General features: G+C 31.1%; 1 protein-coding gene across 1 annotated transcript in view; it reads right to left on the bottom strand.

Moving 5' to 3' along the window:
* LOC123301299 overlaps window positions 1-17,864 on the bottom strand; it is a 37,538-nt gene extending 19,674 nt beyond the window's left edge. Inside the window, exons 1-4 of the mRNA XM_044884035.1 lie at window positions 17,751-17,864; window positions 4,307-4,385; window positions 3,514-3,643; window positions 2,939-3,255 (exon numbers count right to left, since the gene is read on the bottom strand). Coding sequence (XP_044739970.1) covers window positions 2,939-3,255; window positions 3,514-3,643; window positions 4,307-4,385; window positions 17,751-17,801 — 577 coding nt within the window. The 5' untranslated portion in view covers window positions 17,802-17,864. The remainder of the gene's footprint in view (window positions 1-2,938; window positions 3,256-3,513; window positions 3,644-4,306; window positions 4,386-17,750) is intronic.
* Between the last annotated feature and the right edge of the window lie 2,042 nt (window positions 17,865-19,906).

Genomic DNA, 19,906 nt, shown 5'->3' with positions numbered 1-19,906 from the left:
TTAATGCTGAGGAAATGCCTTTTAGTGAATTCAACGCCACACCTACTCCCCACTCTTTTGTGTAGAAATTTTATGTTTTCAAAAACATGAAAGTACAACCCAAAAAATGCCATTTAAGTAAAAGACTCAAAATCTCATAATTGTATGTATGTTTTTAAGTTTTTTCCTACTTTCTAAAAAACAGTTATAAATAAGTAAAAAATCATAATGAATAATTTGTTTTCACCGTTGTTGTCAACACTTCTAAAAATTTACCTTGGAACATGTGCTTTGAGAGTATAAAAGCATAGCTCGACAGTTTTACTCGAGTTATTATGTAGTTAACCTCCTTAGTAATACGCAAAAATCGTTTGACAACCAGTCAATTTATTTTCAAATTGCTTTCGTCTTTTATGGGCTTACTAGTTGTATTGAGATTTGTTTCACATTTTCGAAATTGTGAATTAAGTCTCCATGTCGACAGTGCAGGAAACAATTGTTTAGCTTTTTCCCTGGCTGTATCAGGATTGGGAAGGGAATTTGGTTAAACCAAAGATTGTGGTATTACATACTGATGGACCTAAGTTACAGAGGAAGGTAGGTTATGGGATTTTCTCTATCATTCCAGCTGCCGGATAACTGTAGCGTGCATTAAGCGGAATTTGTGGTTATTTACGAGGTATGTGAAGTCTGAACACTCTCAAGTGCAGCGACATAACTATCTTTGGTCTATCTAACCATAAAAGTAGCACAAGACTGCCAAACGTACTTAAATGAGCTGGCAGAACATATAAAAATAAACCTAGTAAGGGTACCCGAGGTTACGTTTGCAAATAAGCTGATGCTTAAATAGGATATCTTAAAAAAGGCAAATCTGAGATAGAGGCACGAACGTACTTGTGGTACTTCAACACCGATATGGTCTGAGTAAAATCGTAGGTGCTCCGAAGATTTTGTATCGCTTCCAAGGGCCTCTATTAGAAAACGGCTATTACAGGACACTGGCTAGGCGGCAGGTACGCTAAACGGGCATGACAGTGTTTCACGATTATCGTAGGAACTATCAATAGTAGAGAGGAGAAAGTAATGATGTCTTATATTTTCTGTCACTGCCTAGCTCTTGATGAGGAAGTAGACTCACTTGAGCCAGAGTTTCTTTAACGGCCTTTCCGGCCTTACAAAGCAAATAGTATCTATAGAATGTACATACATTCGATAGAAACGCAATCGCAATGTCGTTACAATAGTCTGTTGATGTAAAAGAACTCGTGCTATTCTTAAACAGCTTCAATCCTTTTCGATATCACAACGGACCCTATTGTGTGTCCTACCCCAGGACAGCCACTCTAATCTAAGCTAACCTATTTGGTTTTCTGAATAGTATATATTCAATCGACATAATAATGAATACCGGTATGATTTCCATGCTGCGGCTGACGTAAGCGTTGACGCGCACTGATGATGTGTACTTGACTCTTTCTGAAGCATCAGCTGTATGAGTTCCTTCAAAGTGAAGTTAACTAAACTGAAGTAAAATGAGTAATCGCGATGTTCTATTACGCCTATCAATGCTTATGGAAATTTAAGTAATTCTATTGGAACAAATGATGATTGCGACTAATGCTGAAGTCTATACTTATATGTATAAACCAAGGAAAGACGCAGGTTTCTTTGCAAAACTTATCTACCAACATTTACTCCAGGATGACAAAAAGTTCCTGGCAGTATTCAAGATAAACGTCGTTCAGTTTAATTATGTTTTAGATCTTATAAAAGATGATATTAGAACAGATTGCTCACACCGATATCAGTATCCTATCACTCCTAAAGAAGTTTTCGTCATCAACACTTGAATCCACTACTGTGGAAGTCATTTTTGTGTTAAGTAAGTAATTAATTGCTTTTGTGTTGTATAAACAAATTGTTGTTTACAGTTTGGCAACTATCTCGTTATTCATTTATAATTATAGTACGACGCATTAAAGATGAAGAGACCTTCATATTTTTGTTGTTTATAGAGTTATTGATTTGAAATTTTGCACAGTCATACAGGGTGATGGGTCAGATTTTTTAATATTCTTAACTGAAATCTAAACTTTAAACTCAGCTTACTACAAATTGACATATAGCGCCGGTTCGTAATGTTGTGCCTAGCGTCAGAGATGGTTAGAGATATCGAAACACTCAAAATATTTAGAATATCCAACACCTTGTAGACCGTGCAATATTTCAAATCGAAATTAATTATCGGGCGTCCTTTTGTATAAAATAAAGAAAGAGAACACATTGAATGAATGAACACACATTGAAGGAATGAATATTCACCAATTTTGTTATCACATAAGCAGTGTTCTAACAAATGAAAGTATACACATCAAATGGTATGATTGCGCACGCATCAAACAAAGTACATACCTTGCTCACTTTCTTTGTTTTATACATGAGAACGTCCATAAGAACTCTTCTAACTTTATATATGATAAATCGCTAACGAGATAATTGCCAAACTGTGTATGTTTTTATGTGGTTAAAGCTGCGTCAGTGCTGCTCCAAGATAGGTGTATCTGTTTCAACTGCAGCCGCAGCACTCGCAGTGACGCGAAGACAATTTTAGATTTGGTTGCATAAGATGTCATAGAAAACATGTCCCAAAATTTGCGATATGATGAATGAGAGAGAAGGACTGCCAGTTAGTTCCTATGTGTCGTTGTCTAATCTATATGTCATTGGCTAGCTATTGCATCATATGATTATGACATATGACTATGACAAGGACACATAAGAAATAACTGGCAGTCTTCTCTCTCATTCATATTGCATATACTTACAGGCTAGTATATCCCCCTCGTTATCTATAAATAAAAAATAATCTATGGTAGCAGAATTGCGTCGGCATAAGAATCATACCTTAAACCACCGATCTATTAAAATATTTTGTGTAAGGTTTGTTTTTATTTACCTAATCCAGTGAGAATATTATTTTGTTCAATTGTTGTGACTGGTCCTACAGATGATGTCATTGCAGTTGTGGTGCTATAAGTTGCAAGTTGTTCATCAGTACTAACTGGTAGTCGTATAGTTGTTTGTTTAGTTACTTCATCTGCAACTATATTCACAGAAGAACGATTACTACTATCTGTTGAAGACTCATTTATTTCAGTTGTTGTACTTATTTCTTCTGGTTCAACAGTTTTATTATAATTTACTATTAATGTTGTACTTGTACTGTTCGAGTTGTCTTTTGTTGTTAACGTAGAATTATCATCTTGGAAGAGTCTAACAGATATTAAATCATCATCTGTTTTAAAATTATTATGGTTATCATAATTATTTAACAATGGCAATGTTGATAGACGGTGTTGTATTGTTGTATTTAATTGATTTGTTTGATTAATTTTGTTAACAATCATATAATTAAAAAAATTCATTAAATTATCCAATATGTGATTTACAGTAAATGTTTGTGTTGCATTTAAATTTTTGATTGTGTTATTATGATTGAAATCTGTTTTAATTACTGTTAATTGATTATGCCTCAATTCTGTTTTATTATTTTTATCATTGTTTAAAACTTTGATGTGAATAAATGACTCAGCGTTTAAATGTTTATCACTTTTTTCCATGTGTAATGATTCTGTTTTATTTATGGATATGAGTTGTTTGTCTAAAAAAAAATATATATTGTATAAATTATTTCATCAGTCATCTACGATAGATAAGCTTATATAATTGAAATTACAGTTTGCTATAGTAAGTGCATCATTAAGAAGTATGTATTATTTGTTTACAATAGGATGTCAGCGTCACGCTATTGTGCACCATTGGATTTTAACGCTGTACCGTTTTGATCGCAAATTTAGGGTAATCGTTCCTTCCTGTGAATAATGGAATCGTAATGTGCCTAACTTTTTGGAATCGTAATGTGCCTAACGCAAATCTATCTGGTGCGGGGGTACATCTTTAATTTTTTTGTATACATTTTTACTTTTAATTTTGTAGTTGTGGGTGTTTTCAAATCTCGACCGGTTCAAATCTTCCCAATAATGGACCCGACTGTTAAAGTGGCTATGTAAACTACTACACTTGTTTCTTTCTTTTCAGATTTTATTGTTTTAATTATTTTTTTTATTAATGGAATTGGATTCTATGAAGCATTCTGAACGTAGTAGACGGCGATTTAATGAAAAAGTAGCAAAGATGGTTTGCTTTATAATGTACAGTTTTGTTATTTTTTCTACCTCAGTGTATATCGAGCTTTATTATTAACTAAATGTGTATGTAATATTAAAAAAAAAAAGGGCGTAAAATAAAAATTCAAATTACTTACTTTGTTCCGTTAAATTATAATTATTTAGTTGATAATCATCACACAATCTAGATTTGCAAGCTACATTTAACTTGAATAACTAAAAGTAAAAAATTTAAAATTAAACATCAAGTGTATAAAAAAAATCGCAAAACGCGATATAAAGCTGCTGTTGTGGTATGTTCATTTGACCCTTTACGAGAGTGTCAAACTACGTTTTGCAAGCAAAAAAAAATTGTGCTACCTGCGTAATCCGTGCAAAACTGCTAAATTTTCGGAGATTTTTTAGTTTTTGCGATTAAATAAAAAAATTATGATTTTTTGACATTAGTTGCTACTATCATTTTGAAAGTATATTACATTAAGAAAAACGCCAAACCGCAGTATGCCTAATAGTCTTTGAGATATGGTGCTTGAAAATTTTACATGGTTTTCAGAAAAGTTAAAATTTTGAGTTTTGCTTACGTTAAACAGTCAGAGATAAAACAAAAGCTGAATTGTAAAAAACGTTCCTTATGAAAAAATAAAGTACTTTTGTTTCAAACAATTTTTGTAAACATCGTTTTTTCAGGGGTCAAATTAGGGCAAAACTTTGGTATCCATTTCCTCCAAAAAAATAAAAGATAAAGAATTGAAAATTTGTACAAGGCTTCTACTAAAGAGCTTCATAAAAAAATTTTGAAAAAAAAATACGAAAAAAAGTTGTTTAGAAAATACTTCATATTGAGTGCATCAAGCTTTTACGAATAGGAGCGACCCATAGAAAAAATTATTTTCTACTTTTTACTACGATAAAATGTTCTAAAAAGAATTTTTTTATTAAAATTTGTATGTAAAACTAAAAACCGCATGTATATAAAATATAGTGGAAGCGATGGGAAAAGCGACTATGCAAAATTTCAGCTCAATAGGTTGAGGATAACTGCTTTAAAATTAAGTTGCAAGATTCCACCTGGACAACATTCATTCATACATACATACTTACATTGCAAGTTACATAAGAACATGTAATAATTAAACGGTACTTTAGGTTGCAATAAAATTGTGATAAAAATAAATTAAAGAACATTGAAAAAGAACTTTCTCTAGTTGAAAAGGTTTGTTTTTTTTTCACTATTTCAGTATTGGTAATTTAATTTTTACGTATATTTATTTTTCTTCAAGCAAATTGAGTAGATAAAAATTGAATTTGCATTATAAAATGAAAATATGAAATCTCAAACAAAAGCCAATTTGAATTTCTCATTGATTTTTATTGAACCAATTAAAATTAAATTGGATTGACATAAAGTACCTACCTACATTTTTCTATAATATTCAATAAACAAATATATAAAAAAAAAGAAATAAAAAACTTTTTACAAAAAAAAAACCGGCTCCAAAAAAAAAAAAAAAACTATTCCAAAACAAATTAATAAGCTCTAAAAAGTAAAAAAATAATTCCGTATTCTTCTGAATAACAAATAATAATCAAAATATTTTTTAGAGTTGACCTAAGTAAAATTAAATAAAAAATATTAGACTACTTAAAAGTCAATAAAATTGTTACGATAGTATAATGTAGTTACAATTATAGCTATTTTTGGAAATTGTGTCAGCTAAGGAATAAACTGTGACAGAACAGTTTGCTAAATTAACTTGGCTGACCCCAAATTGTCTAATATATTAAGTAGTCTAATATTTTTCATTTCATTTTACTTAGGAGAACTCTAAAAAATATTTTGCTTATTGTTTGATATTCAGAATAATACGCAATTATTTATTTACTTTTTAGCGCTTATGAATTGGTTTCGGAATAGTTTTGTTTTTAAAGTCGTTTTTTTTTTTTGTTAGAATTTTTTTTTTATTATTATTGGATCTGAAGTAAACTAAAAACCGAAAAAAAAGCATCGAAATCCTTAATAGTGATATTGAGTTATTCGTCCATTTGTCGCGGAAATACTAAATGCAAATTTAAGACTTATATGGTTTATATATTTTTTTTTATTTCTCATGGATGCCATTGTTAGAACTGGACTAAATTAAAGGGACCACACGGGAGTAACCAGCTTTCAAATAGAAAATAAATCATCAAAATCGGTTCACCCAGTCCAAAGTTTCGAGGTAACAACCATAAACAAAAAATTTTTTAAATACAGTCGAATTGAGAACCTACTCCTTTTTTGTTTGAAGCCGATTAAAAACGGCTCACACACATTCAACTTAGTTTACATCTTAATTGACTACACGCTACATAGACAACCAAGTTTAACATCTGTGAGTAGGTTGTTGGTTGTAATTTCATGTTGTTACACAATGTTGACAATCAAATCAGAAAATTTTGTTTTTATTGTGGGAGAAGGCTAGTGTTGATAACTATGTTGATGTCTATTTTTACGCGACTGCGAAAAAAAAAGTCGTGATAATGTTTTAATAGTCTATAGAGTGCTATCATTTCAAAAGTATCCACTCTTAAAAACTCTTGACCTGATATGATTATTGTTTTGACTGAAAACACGTTGATTTAGATATCGCGGTAGAAGTTCAAAAGTAGTACCTAGAGAATTTTAGGTTTCATTTCTTCACCCCACCTACCCGAACTTTGAAATTTCAAATGGCATTTCCTACTTTGTGATACCTCATTTGAAAGGGTATAAAATTCTGTCTTAACCATGATAAAAAAATTAAACCGATCGATTGGTTCTTAAGATAGACTACACAGAAAATGGAGGGTATGAATTATATCTTCTGGGTGGTCTATTTTAAGAACCAATCGATCGATTTAAGTTTCTTTTTTTATCATGGTTAAAGAGATAATTTTATTCTCTTTCCAATGAGGTATCGCAAAGTATGAAGTGTCATTTGAAATTTCAAAGTTGGAGTGAGTGGGGGTGAAAGAATGAAAACTAAAATTTTCTAGGTACCACTATTGAACTTTCCCGTCGATACCCAAATCGACGCGTTTCCACTCAAAACAATAATCACATCAGGATAAGGCAAGAGTTATTAAGGGTGGATGCCTTCCATCTTCTGTGTAGTCAATCTTGAGAACCAGCCGATCGATTTCATTTTTTTTATCATGGTCAATAGAGAATTTTATGCCCTTTCAAATGATACCTACCAAGGGGCTGCCATTTAAAATTTCAAAGTTGAAGTGGCTAGGGGCGAAGGGGTGAAACTTAAAATTCTCTAGATACCATTTTTGCACTTCCCCCTCGATAAATAAATAAACGTGTCTTCACTCAAAAAAATAATCACTTAGTCAAGTTATTAAGGGTGGATACTTTTGAAATGATCATACTGTATACGTATGAATGTTTGTTCCTGTGGCACACTAGAGACCAAACGCGTAGGACAATTTTGATGATTCTTACGTCAATCGGTTTGTCTTTAACTTTCAAAAAAAAGACAGTCGACGATCTATGTTTAGTGAGGTATCGTTGAAAAGCTATTAAATAGACAAATAGATTTACGTAAGAGTCATTAAAATCGGCTAACACGTTTGGTCTCTAGAGCGCCACAAAAGACCAAACATACATACATAGGTTGTAAATGAAAAAACTCGATTGCGTTGAATAAAAACTGAAAAAAAAATCTGTTGTTTACATAGCAACTTTAGCAGTCGGGACCCATTATTGGGAAGATTCTAGTCGGTCTTGATTTGGGAAGGGGGTAGCACCAAAATTGTGTGTAAAACATTCTCAACACACCAAATTTTATCAAAGTCGCGCGATCCGTTCTAAAGTTATGTAAGTAAAACGATTTCAGAATTGCAAATTCAAAAGCATATCAGTACCAAAACAGAGCAACTTTACTTTACAGACATGTTTAACTAAATGCTAAGCTAGGCTAAGTTTAAAAAATGCAAGCGCAGTGTTTTCCTTATAATTTGTATACCATGTATATATATATATATATATGAAATATTTCATAGTATATTTAGTTTAGTCCCAAGTTTGCAACGCTCAAAAATATTGATGCTACCAACAAAATTTTGGCATAGTTGATGCTCATAAAATCACCTTACTAGTCAAATCAACAAAAGTTTAGATGTATAAAATGTTCCTTATAAAAAAATTAACAACTTTTGTTTGCAAAATTTTTTTGTAAACATCACTGTTTACCTACGAGGTCGCAAATTAGGAGCAAATTTTATAGTATTTATTCTATGGGAATATCAGCTATGAATGTGTGGCTATCTAAGAGTGAGCATATTTCTTTACTTATGCGACGTCAAAAAACAAACGATTGCGTCATCAACATTGTCCATACGTGGTATTTCAACAATTAACTCAGTTTATTGTTTGTTTTCACTTGATGACAATGGAAAATGATGTTTTTTTCTCACACTTATTGCACATTAAATCGTTCAGAAATTATCGTCGATTAGTAATTTATGTTCTTCGAAAACGAAAGCAAAAAAAAAATTAATATTTAATTAAAAATGAATAATAATTAGAAATTATTTAATATACTACTATTAATAGTTGTGAAAATAAGCATTAACTGTTTTAAGAACAATAATAAAATTGTTCCAAAACATTTGCAAACCAAGAATGCAAATCAATAAATAATGCATAGTGAGCTAATAAAGTGCAACACCAGTTCCATTACCCACCAGCTGCCACTGGTCCAGTTCTCTCCAGAGTTAAATAAAAAACTAATAAACACAAGAATTAATACCATTTATCTTACGATTCAATAAAATAACCTTTAAATTTAAAATTTGACACTTATATAACAATAAAGTACCATTATTAAAATGCGTTATGCAATTAAAATATAACAAAAAAAACAAAGATTGATAAATTGGGAGATTTTATTAAGGTAGTCAGTAGCGGATCCACCCAAAGATGGGCATGCCCATCATCTAAATAGACATATGATTTACTAAAATTTTAAAAACATCAATGAATGGCTTTAAATAGTTAGTCTATTGTTCCTAATTTCCTACTTAACCCCCATCTGATAATTTTTGGGGGCAACATTTATATTTTTTTTAAAAATTCGTTTCAAAGCATGTAGATTCCAATAATCGAAAAAAAAAATTCCTAGCAAAATCGATAAAAGAGTACTTTCGGAAATCAATTTGCAAACCCCTATGTAAGATTCCGTTATCCATGAACCGAATGTTGGTGTCAAGTACTTGAATATCGATATCCAGGCAGGGAAAAAAGTGGTTCAGATGTACCGGCCATTCATTAATGATATTGAATCAACTATTATAGATGAACACCGACTCTGGAAGGCCAAATGGAAAACATAATGTGAAAAATAATTCCGCCATACCAGAGTCGGTAGCTCATCTCATTGAAGCATGCGACCAAGATTTTTAGCGTAACTCTTTCGGCCAGCGTAGCTTTCGAAGAGAGTTTTCTACACTTCACGGGGTAAAAGCTTGGTTGCATGCCTCAATGGGACGGGAAAGATTATTCGGGCTTCCTTTCCTAAACATCTGGAAGTCGATGATATTATCAACGCTTTCGCGGAAAAAAAGCTTGAACTTTTTATTTAAGTAAAGAACCTAAATAAAATTATTTAATGTAAAATGTATACTGGCATGGCGTTTAATTTCATTTGAATTTGTAAAAATTTCATCCAAATTGATTCAGTAGTTTAGAGTCTAAATGTGACACTGTGATGTGTAAATAACGAACGCACATTTACTTTTGTTTAATTGTTTAATCTTGTTTAATTTTTGTGAGCGAACAAATTAACATTTAACAGGTGTATTAATTTACAAATACACTGTACAAAATTTTGGTCGGGGCGTCATATATTTTGTCATTTTGTCGTCATAACATTTCCTTTGTAGGAATACAATATATAGATCATGAGTGATCATAGTTCGTACTTCGATTCGAATTTGGCCGATTTTCGAGTGCGATGCCGTAACCAACACCATTTTTGATGACTGGATCCGCGGTTGAAGGTAGTACCCTAGTTTAATAGTATATAACACATTTAGGGAACAAATGCAAGGATGTCGCCTTGGCCTCGGGCGACAATGAACGTGATATTTGAGACATTATTTATTTGCTCAAGTGGTGTGTATACTATTTTTCTGACGGACGGAGGCAGAAAGCAACGACTTCGTTTTGTACAGTGAGACGAAAGTTGACACTTTCTGCACACAGGTGAGGAAAAAATATTTCTGTATTTGCTCATGTATAAAAGTTGTTGTAAATCGTTAACAAATAGGTGTCCACGAGCGCAACCCGTGCGGAATTCCGCACCGTCAATAACAAATTTCGTAGAAAAGGGGTGATCAAACATTTTACTTAAATAGTTTATATAAAACTAGTATATAAAACCTTCGAAACATGTTTTCCTAATACAATTATTTAAATTTGTAACATATTTTTAGACCGTGAGTCTATTTTCGCACACAGTTATTGGAAGGCCCGAACATCTGCTTCATTATGCCCCCATCATATGTGATAAATAGTTAGTTTCTATCTGTGATATGTGTGTGCCATGCGTGATATTTCATTTTACTATTGTTTAAAAAAAAACTATTTTAATTATTTGTTTCTGATTGTTTTTAAATGTGTAGTAAAATATCTATATATCTTTTAATTTTTTCACTTGTTATACTGTATTTTATATTCTTCACCACACTGTTTCGATTATTTATTGTTAAAACTTACATATTTCATTATTTTGTATTTTTTCAAGATTATTAAAATATTTGTATACAGGGTGATCCAAGTTATAGCCACTTATAGCCGGACTTTTTTAGATACACTGGAAAAAAAGTAGTTAATACCAACCGCTAAGAGGTTTTTTCAACGGCATCGCTAGATCAAATATGACGAATGATGCCACGAATGTGATACAACTACCGTACGGGATTGAGTGGTGTATTTGACACAAACGCATGAGTTTTTTGTATGAATGTAATATACTGTCTAAAAAATTTCAAATATTGTTGTTTTGAAATGCAACATAGTTTTAAACAATCTTTTTTTTTATTGATTCTACCACTTATAAATATTGTAACAAAGTATTGATGTGATTGTCACAACTATATGACCAGGTAAAAAATAAAAAGTGTATACCTGCTAATTGGTTATTTCAAAAAAATTTGATTTTTCGAGTCTGATTTGAACCAGCGATATTATAAAAAGGGTTGTTACACAAACATGGTGTATATTATAAAAATGATCAATAAGTTTATTTCAAACTTTCTGTAAAGCGCAAAGAAATTACATTTTAACTCATCGTTCGCTTTATTTACACGATTATATAATCCAACTAAGTACAATTTTCCATCAATAAAATGCATGACTTTAATCTAAAATCAATCTCTTTCATAGAATTAATGATTTTGTTTATTTAACTTTTGTGACTTTGTATCAATGAATTCATATTTTAAATTCAATCCCATTCTATTGTATTTAAAAATATTTAGCTGTACTTGTTCCAATCGTTAGGCAATTGTTGAAAAGTATTTTTACTTTTTTTCAATATGAAACGGCCAACTTCGGGATGAGGTTGTAGTTATTTTAATTTTGTTTCAGTGTACTATGTGTTAAAAGACTGGAAATATTATTGTTATTGGGAATACTGCTAAAAAGGCTACTTAGAAAAGTTGGAAATATGATAAACAATGATTGAAGCATGTAACATCATACCGCTGGTTTTTGTAATTTATCAAAGTCTGAAATCATGAAGGATAAGGATATAAGCTCATACCATCAAGTATCTAAGCAGGCATTTTGGCAGAAATTTACAAAATTATCCTATCTAAACACCATCTATATAGAGGAGAGTGCTTTCCCTACTTTAAGTGTATTGAGAAAAGCACATTGTTTTAACGTTATATACCATTTGAAAGGGTCCTGATGTATTAATATGGGCAACCACGTATTACCAAAACAAAAGTTTATAAAAGAGTATAGCAATTATTGTACCATTAATTACAAAGAATCTATAAAAAAAGATATTAAAATAACGATTATTTCACTATATACACAGGGCTTACTTTTCTTGGCGTACAAAAATGCCTAAACTTTTATAAATTACATTTAATGACCTAATCATGATCATAATAATAACAATATTTACATTGTATCGTTATATATCTTGAAATGTTAACTTGAAATGCGTAATAATTTCCAATAAACAAAAAACAATTAAATTAAATTTTGTTTGCATGTTGGCAGAAATATGTTTTTTTTTAATCGTTGAAAAAAGGTTTGACAGGGTGATAAGTTTTCAAATTCGTTATTTTACAAAAAAAATACAGGAAAGGAAATCAAGGTTTTATTGTATGCATGCAGATGATGTGATAACAATATCAAAGACTGTTGGTGGTGTGCGAAGATCTCTGTCTTATTGTGATCAGTGGAAACATTTCTTGAATGTAAAGAAAACAAAAATTTTAATTGCGAGACTAGGGCAAATGAAGTATGGTGGTACACGGATTGCATGGTTCAAAATGTTCGTAATTTTCAGTATTTGGGTGTAAATGTATTCAGTAATGATAGGTAAATGTGGAGTGAACATTTTGAGTGAATGGCTAGGAAAGCGAAACGTGTGTTAATGAGTATAAGACGGCAACGTTAATGAGTATAAAACGAATATAGACTAAGACGTAATTATGGAAATTAAGTTTTTTTTCTTGCTTTAATTTTATTTTTCGCAATTTCTCGATGAATCAGAAAGCTGGAGGAAAAGCATATGTCTGAAGTCTCTTCATATTCTACAAAAAATTTTTCCAAAAATGGACAATACTATTTAGGATGGCTTTTTTAACTATCTGTCAATTTTTCCAATTTTCTAGTCGAAATTTTCATTTTGTACTGAATTATCAAAATAACAAATTTTCAGAAAACAACAAAAACAATTGTTTGATGTTTCATTTTGATATCTCTAAAAGACAAGCTTTTAACTTGAAATAGAAAATTGGTGAAATTGTTATATTTAGGATTAAAATAGGCATACTGATTTTTAATTATTTTTCTGGAAATGTAATATTTTTTGCACTGTTTGGGAATAGCTCAAAAAATTAATTTTGTTTTTGTTCTCTGGGAGTCCAATGTTTAATAATTTAGTCCAAGACGAATATTTCGGCCACAAAATGGAACATAGTAGTTTCTTAATGAAATCGGGAATTTTTATCCACAAGTCTTGAATTGAATCATTCTGTTATCATTCGCATTATCATCTAGAAATGCATGTTATCATCGGAAATTAATTATACCCTATATAAAATACTTCTTGCCCCCGAAAACTCTGATAACCCGTAATACGCCGTACTCAAGATAAGTTTATCCCAGAGTTAAGCCCAGAGGATCTTTTAGCCAAGATCTTTTAGCTGTGGAAGATTAAGTGAAAGTTAAAATCCTCTATTCATTAGTGTAATACACTTTTATGTAGTATAGTTAGTAGGTACATACGCAAGTACAACATAAAATTTGTAACTAATGTAAATTTATTCTAAATGCTATGTGTTTTTATTTTTGTTGACTTTACACTTTTTAATTTTTTTATCAAATACATATGTCACAGTTAAAACTCTTCGCCAGTCAAAAGTACTGTTGATTGAAATAACAAGCAAAAGTACCTTCGACTGCACAGGTTTGTCAATAGTAGTTTTGCCTGAAAATCATTGGTTAATAGTGCTTTTGACTGTAAATTTGCGGTCAAAAGTGGTTTTGACTGACGCTTCTGGTCCAAACTAGTTGTAATCACTAGAGGGTAACCGTTATGAATAACTCGATATTTAATATTTATGATTTAAACAACTTGGTCATTACAACTATGGTAAAAACGACCCGATACCAAAACAACTCTGGTCAAAACAATTCGGTACAAAAGAACTTGCGTCAACTCTGTGACCGCCTTCACTCACTGATCCACGGGATGGCATGCCTTTAATGGAGTTAACTTGGAGTCAGGATGGCCATGGGTTAACCCTGTGATTGCGTTCAATCACTGATCCACAAGTTGGAGATCTTTAAGGAGATCGAGTTAGCACGAGTCTATGGGTTTTTTGGCTTTTTGGTTAACCCTGTGATTGTTTCATTCACTAACCTATCTGGGAATCGTAATATAATGTAATGAGTTTTTTTTTTGTACCGAGTTGTTTTTACCAAAGTTGTAATAATCGAGTTGTTTTGGAATGTAACCTCGCTAAGGAGCCAACCAAATTTAGTTTTAATTGTTTGGAATGGCAATTAAATTTTTTATTTATTTAATATTGCGAAATGGTTTATTACAAAGGTTTGGTATTAAAGCTGATGCGCAGAAAAAGTAACAAGTACTAAAAAAATTGACACTAATATGACGAAAAAAAAACAATTACGTTACAGTTTTTCTTAATGAGTATTCACTTTATTTGAAGTTAAAGTAATTGAAAAAAAGTAAGCAAAAACCCGCTATTTAAAACAACTTTTGAGCAACTTCATTGGGCAAAAGTACTTTTTACTGTTAGTTCAGCCAAAATTACTATTGCCCAACCTGTGCAGTCAAAAGTACTGTTGATTGATTTTGCCAGTTACAAGTAGTTTTGACTAATTACGAGTTTTGACTGTAACACATACATTACATGGAGTGTTGTAGTAAGATGGACATGGACGTGGATAAATTAACATTAGTAGGTAATTTATTGTTTTTCAGTTGAAAAGTTGTTCAACATATTTTTAAAACTTATGTTTGTTTTTTTTATTTAAATGTTGGACACACTAGACTAACGCTTTATCTATATATATCTATATATTTTGTTTTATTTAAAAATGTTTTATTTTTTAGTAAAATACCTATGTAATTTTTTTACATAAAATATAAAATATGCTTAATTTTTAAAAATCACTGACTATAAGTGTACAAATTATTTTAATACCAATCATACTAAGGGCCTCCGTACACAGACTAGGGTTTTCGCATTCCTGTGGTTTTTTCGTTTCCGGTATTTAGTAAAACATAATTATTTCTTAAATTTATATGTTTCTATATTATATAATAATAAAATCAACCAAAAATATGCTCTCAGAAAGTAATTCACCAAAAAATTGACTGCTTATTGTCTTTGTATTATACAGGGTGGGTCATTTTTAACCGACTTCAAACCAAAAAGAAAGAGGTTCTCAATTCAACTTTATTTTTTTTTTATGTTTGTTACCTCAGAACTTTTGACTGAGCGAACCGATTTTGATCCATTGGAAAGCTCGTGCTTCCCGTGTGGTCCCATTTCAATTTGGTCTAGTTCTGACAATGGTATCCATATGAAAACCATATAAGTCTTAAATTTGCATTAAGTATGTGCGCGACAAATCGACGAATAACTCAGTATCACCGCAACCGATTTCGATGATTATTTTTTTTAGTGAAAAATTAGTTAATGTACATCAGATTCACTAAAAATCATAAAATAAAAAAACTTTTGACAAAAAAAAACCGACTTAAAAAAAAAAAAAACAATTCAAAAAAATTAATATGCACTAAAAAGTAAAAATAACGAAAATATAATGTAGTTACAATTATTGTTATTTTTTGGAGTCGGTGTCAGCCAAGTAAATGTAGCAAACAGTTCTGTCAGAATTGTTTCCTTGGATGACGCCGACTCCAAAAATAATAATGAGTGTAACTACATGATATTTTCGTTATTTTTTACTTTTTAGTGCATATTAATTTGTTTTTGAATTGTTTTTTTGAAGTCGGTTTTTTTTGTCAAAAGTTTTTTTTATAATCTATGTATCACGCCAGAAGCTCCACATATTAAAAGGTAACTAAAAAAAAAAAATTGTAGAGTTTGAAGGAGGATATTGATAAAGTTTGAGTTTGATTTGAGACATAATGTTCTGACATCAGATTGGACCACGTTCTTCGGGTTTCTTCAATAGCCAATTTAGATCCTAAACGGTAAGAGATAGAATAATACTTTAAATTAGAAAGCTGATATCATAAGAAAAACTAATATTTTTCATATAAACGATCTTTTTTAAAAATCGTCAGCGTTCGGAGGAAATCCGACTTAAAAATATGTCATTGTTACATTAAATCGAAAGAAAACTCGCTAATTACGGAAAAGTGCTGTGGCCAAGGGCAATAGAAGACATTCATCTGTGTCCATGGCTTTGACATACAATTATCAATTTTTCGAAAAAATCACAAAAATTATTTGTTTTTTTATGAGAAACAACTTAATTTAAAGGTTTATTCTATCTCTTTCCGTTTAGAATCTAAATTGACTATTAAAGTAACCTGCAGAGCTAAATTTAATTCAATCTCAGAACATGATGCCTCCCATCAAACTCTATAATTTTTTTTCAAGTAAGTTTTTAATAGGTGGTGAATCTGGCGAGATATTTAGATGCAGAGATTAAAATGGCCCACCATAGTAAAACTCCAAAGCTAAAAATATTATATTTAAATTGCACTGAAAAGCTTTTGGTTAATAAACTTATAAAAAAAAAGGGAAAACAAACAATTGACGAAGTTGATTTTGGAAATATCCTGTATAGAAATTGTTGAATGCCAGTGCTTGCATTATTTTTTATAAAAGTAGAAGAGTTTAAAAAACCAACACAATTATTTGATTTTGGGAAATTTCAATAATTTTCGAAATTGTTTTCTATTTTTTTTCGAGCACGTTTTACAAGACCACTAGTTGAAGCTATCTACAAATTTTCAACTCTCTATCTTTAAAAGTTTTTGAGAACATGGGCGCCACAGTTTGGTCCTAATTTACACCTTCAGGTGTAAACATTGATGATTACGAAAAAATGTTTTAAACAAAAGTTGTTAATTTTTGTATAACGAAAATTTACGAACGGTAAACAAGATGAGTTTACCGGACCCAAGACCTTGGCCTGTGCTGCTCAATTACGTACTCAATCTCACTTTTGACGTCCTGAGTACCAACGCTATAAAAATTTTAACTTGATTTATCTTTGGTCGTGTTGCAGGGCGGCCCGACACAAACCCTATTTTCGAACAAAAATAAGAATTTAAATGGTTCACGGGTCACCGTGAATATCAGAAATAATTTCCGGATACAATAATGCTTGTCTCCCCGGTAATTATCGATACCCGATAACCAAGATGAAAACCAAAACACAGACGCAACTCTTAGTTGCAAACTAGTATGCAAGCAGTCGATTTCCATTTTAGACCATATTTAATAATTTTGTAAATTTACTTCAAAAGTTAAGCATGAATTAACAAGAATGATTTTGTAAAATAACTCATTAAATTTAATAAAATAGGTATCAACTTAGGTACCAACTAATAATTTTAAATTTATCATATTGCTGAAGAAGGCGGTATAGATAAATAGCTCAAGTCCTTCTTGTATATAATATTTTTGCAAAAGAAAAGCACAAAAACCATAATAAAACCACTTTCACAAATAAATTAAAAATAAACAAAACGAAAATAACTTTTCATTAAAGATTCAATTTTATAAGGAAATTAATATTTTCTTAACTTAAAAAAAAAGCAAGCAGAATGAATAACAAAAAAAAAAAAAAAAATTCACCATGATGTAAGTGTAAATGAGAACTAATCCCAAATTATTAATACAGATCATGTTTCTTCGCTTGCTCTGCTGCTGTTCTCAACTCACTATTTTACATACAAACAAACAACCACCACACGTACTGTACGCTGTTCTGTACTAAACGCTTAAGCGTAAATGAACATTGTATAAATATATTTATATAAAAATATAAAACGATTTTACAATATTACCACAATCATTTTGGTTTTAGAACTCGTTATTTAACTTGCTATTTTATACTAGCATTTTAATTTTCGAATTCAGCGATTCCTTGTTTTGTATCAATCATATTGTGTCAAAAGCATCAATCATTTTGTGTCAAAAGCATCAATCAAGGGCACGGAACAGCACTCGAAAATCGGCCAAATGCGAATCAGAGTATGAACTCGCTCATGATCGATCTAGTGCATTCCTACAAAGGAGATGCTTACAAAATGACGCCCTGACCAAGATTTTGTACAGTATTTTTATAAATTAATAAACATGTAAAATGTTGGTTTGTTCGCTCACAAAAATTACAAAAGTTAATGTGAGATTGTTTACACATCGCAGTGTCACATTTAGACTCTAAACTATTTTTAACTTCAAATTAAATTAAACGCCAGTATAAATTTTATATTAAATAATTTTATTTAGTTTCTTAACTTAAATAACGAAGTCAAGCTTTGGTTTTTTTCGGGAAGAGTTGATAATATCATCGATTTTCATATGTTTAGGAGGGCAAGCTCGAGTAATCTTTCCAGTCCCATTAAGGCACGCAACCAAGATTTTACTCCGTGAAGTGTAGAAAAAGATCTTTCTGCAGTAGTTACGCTGCCCAGAAGTGTTACGCTACAAATCTTGGTTGCATGCTTCAATGAGATGAGCTACCGACTCTGGTATGGCGGATTTCTTTTCTCATTCCGTTTTCTATTTGGCCATTCATTAAAAATAGTTAATTCACTATCATTCGTGAATCGTCGATACATCCACTTTTTCACTCTATGGATATCGATATTCAAGTACTTGCCCCACCAACATTTTGTTCATTGTTAACAGAATCTAAATAGGGATATGTAAATTGATTTCTGAAAGTACTCTTGTACCGATTTTGCTAAGATGCCCCCTCCCAAAAGGTTTCCCCTACAAACTATCAGATAGGAGTTTAGTTTGAAATTAGGAACAAAAGATTAACTATTTAAAGCGATTCATTGTTGTTTTTTTTTTCCATTTTATTAAATCATAAATCTTTTCAGGTTATGGGCATGCCCATCATGCCCGTATAGGTGGATCCGCCACTGCAGGCGTTTCTTACTCCCTAGAGCAGGGGTTGGCAACCTTTTGAGTCAGAAGAATCAAAAATTACAATTAACAAAATTTCAAAGTTCTTAAAGAGCCACAAAAATTTTTCATGCGAACTATTCTCTAAAATTAATAAAGGTACCACATTTTTACACAAAATTTTACACAAAATTTTACCTAAATTTCAACCTGATACCTCCGTGAAAAAGCACCGAATTTGGATCCTCAACAGCTTATTTGAAATTTGCAGTTTCTAGTTTTGGAATCTATTGCTCAAAAATTTTTATCACCCCTTGCTGCTTTGCAAAAAGGGTTGAAAGGGTGAAAAATGTTATCCCTAAATTTTATATGAAGAACAGATTGGTACCAAAATTTGAAAAAATTATTTTACAACTTTGTTAATTTCAGTCGAAAGATGTTTATAATGTTTAGTTTTTCTTGAAAATGAGCTATAAAAATTCCCGTAGGAGCATTTTGGACTATGATATTCGCTTTCTAAACAAAATTGACACTTTGGATTTAAAACCCTGTATCATCTGAAATAATTATCGCACTGGCATTTTTTTCATTTCATTCGAAAACTTAAACTTTCTTCTTTTAAGCCATATTTTTTTTTTTTAATTTTTATTACCCCCTGCCCTTTCTTCTTTGTGCTGAGGATTAAAATGGTGAGAATTTCGAATATTATGGTATTATTTCAAGTATCGTAGTATTAATTTCAATAACTTGCTTTTCAACTATTTAAATTTTCCACTCCACAAAGCTTTACTTTTTAAGTCGATCAGTTGCATTTCTAGAGATCCAGTATCTACTCCAAATGGCTCAATGTGGATTGCGTTATTATTTGTGATGAG

This window comes from Chrysoperla carnea, chromosome 5 (assembly GCF_905475395.1).
Source record: "Chrysoperla carnea chromosome 5, inChrCarn1.1, whole genome shotgun sequence".
Classification (NCBI taxonomy): Eukaryota; Metazoa; Arthropoda; class Insecta; order Neuroptera; family Chrysopidae; genus Chrysoperla; species Chrysoperla carnea.
This window is presented reverse-complemented; position numbering and strand designations above follow the sequence as displayed.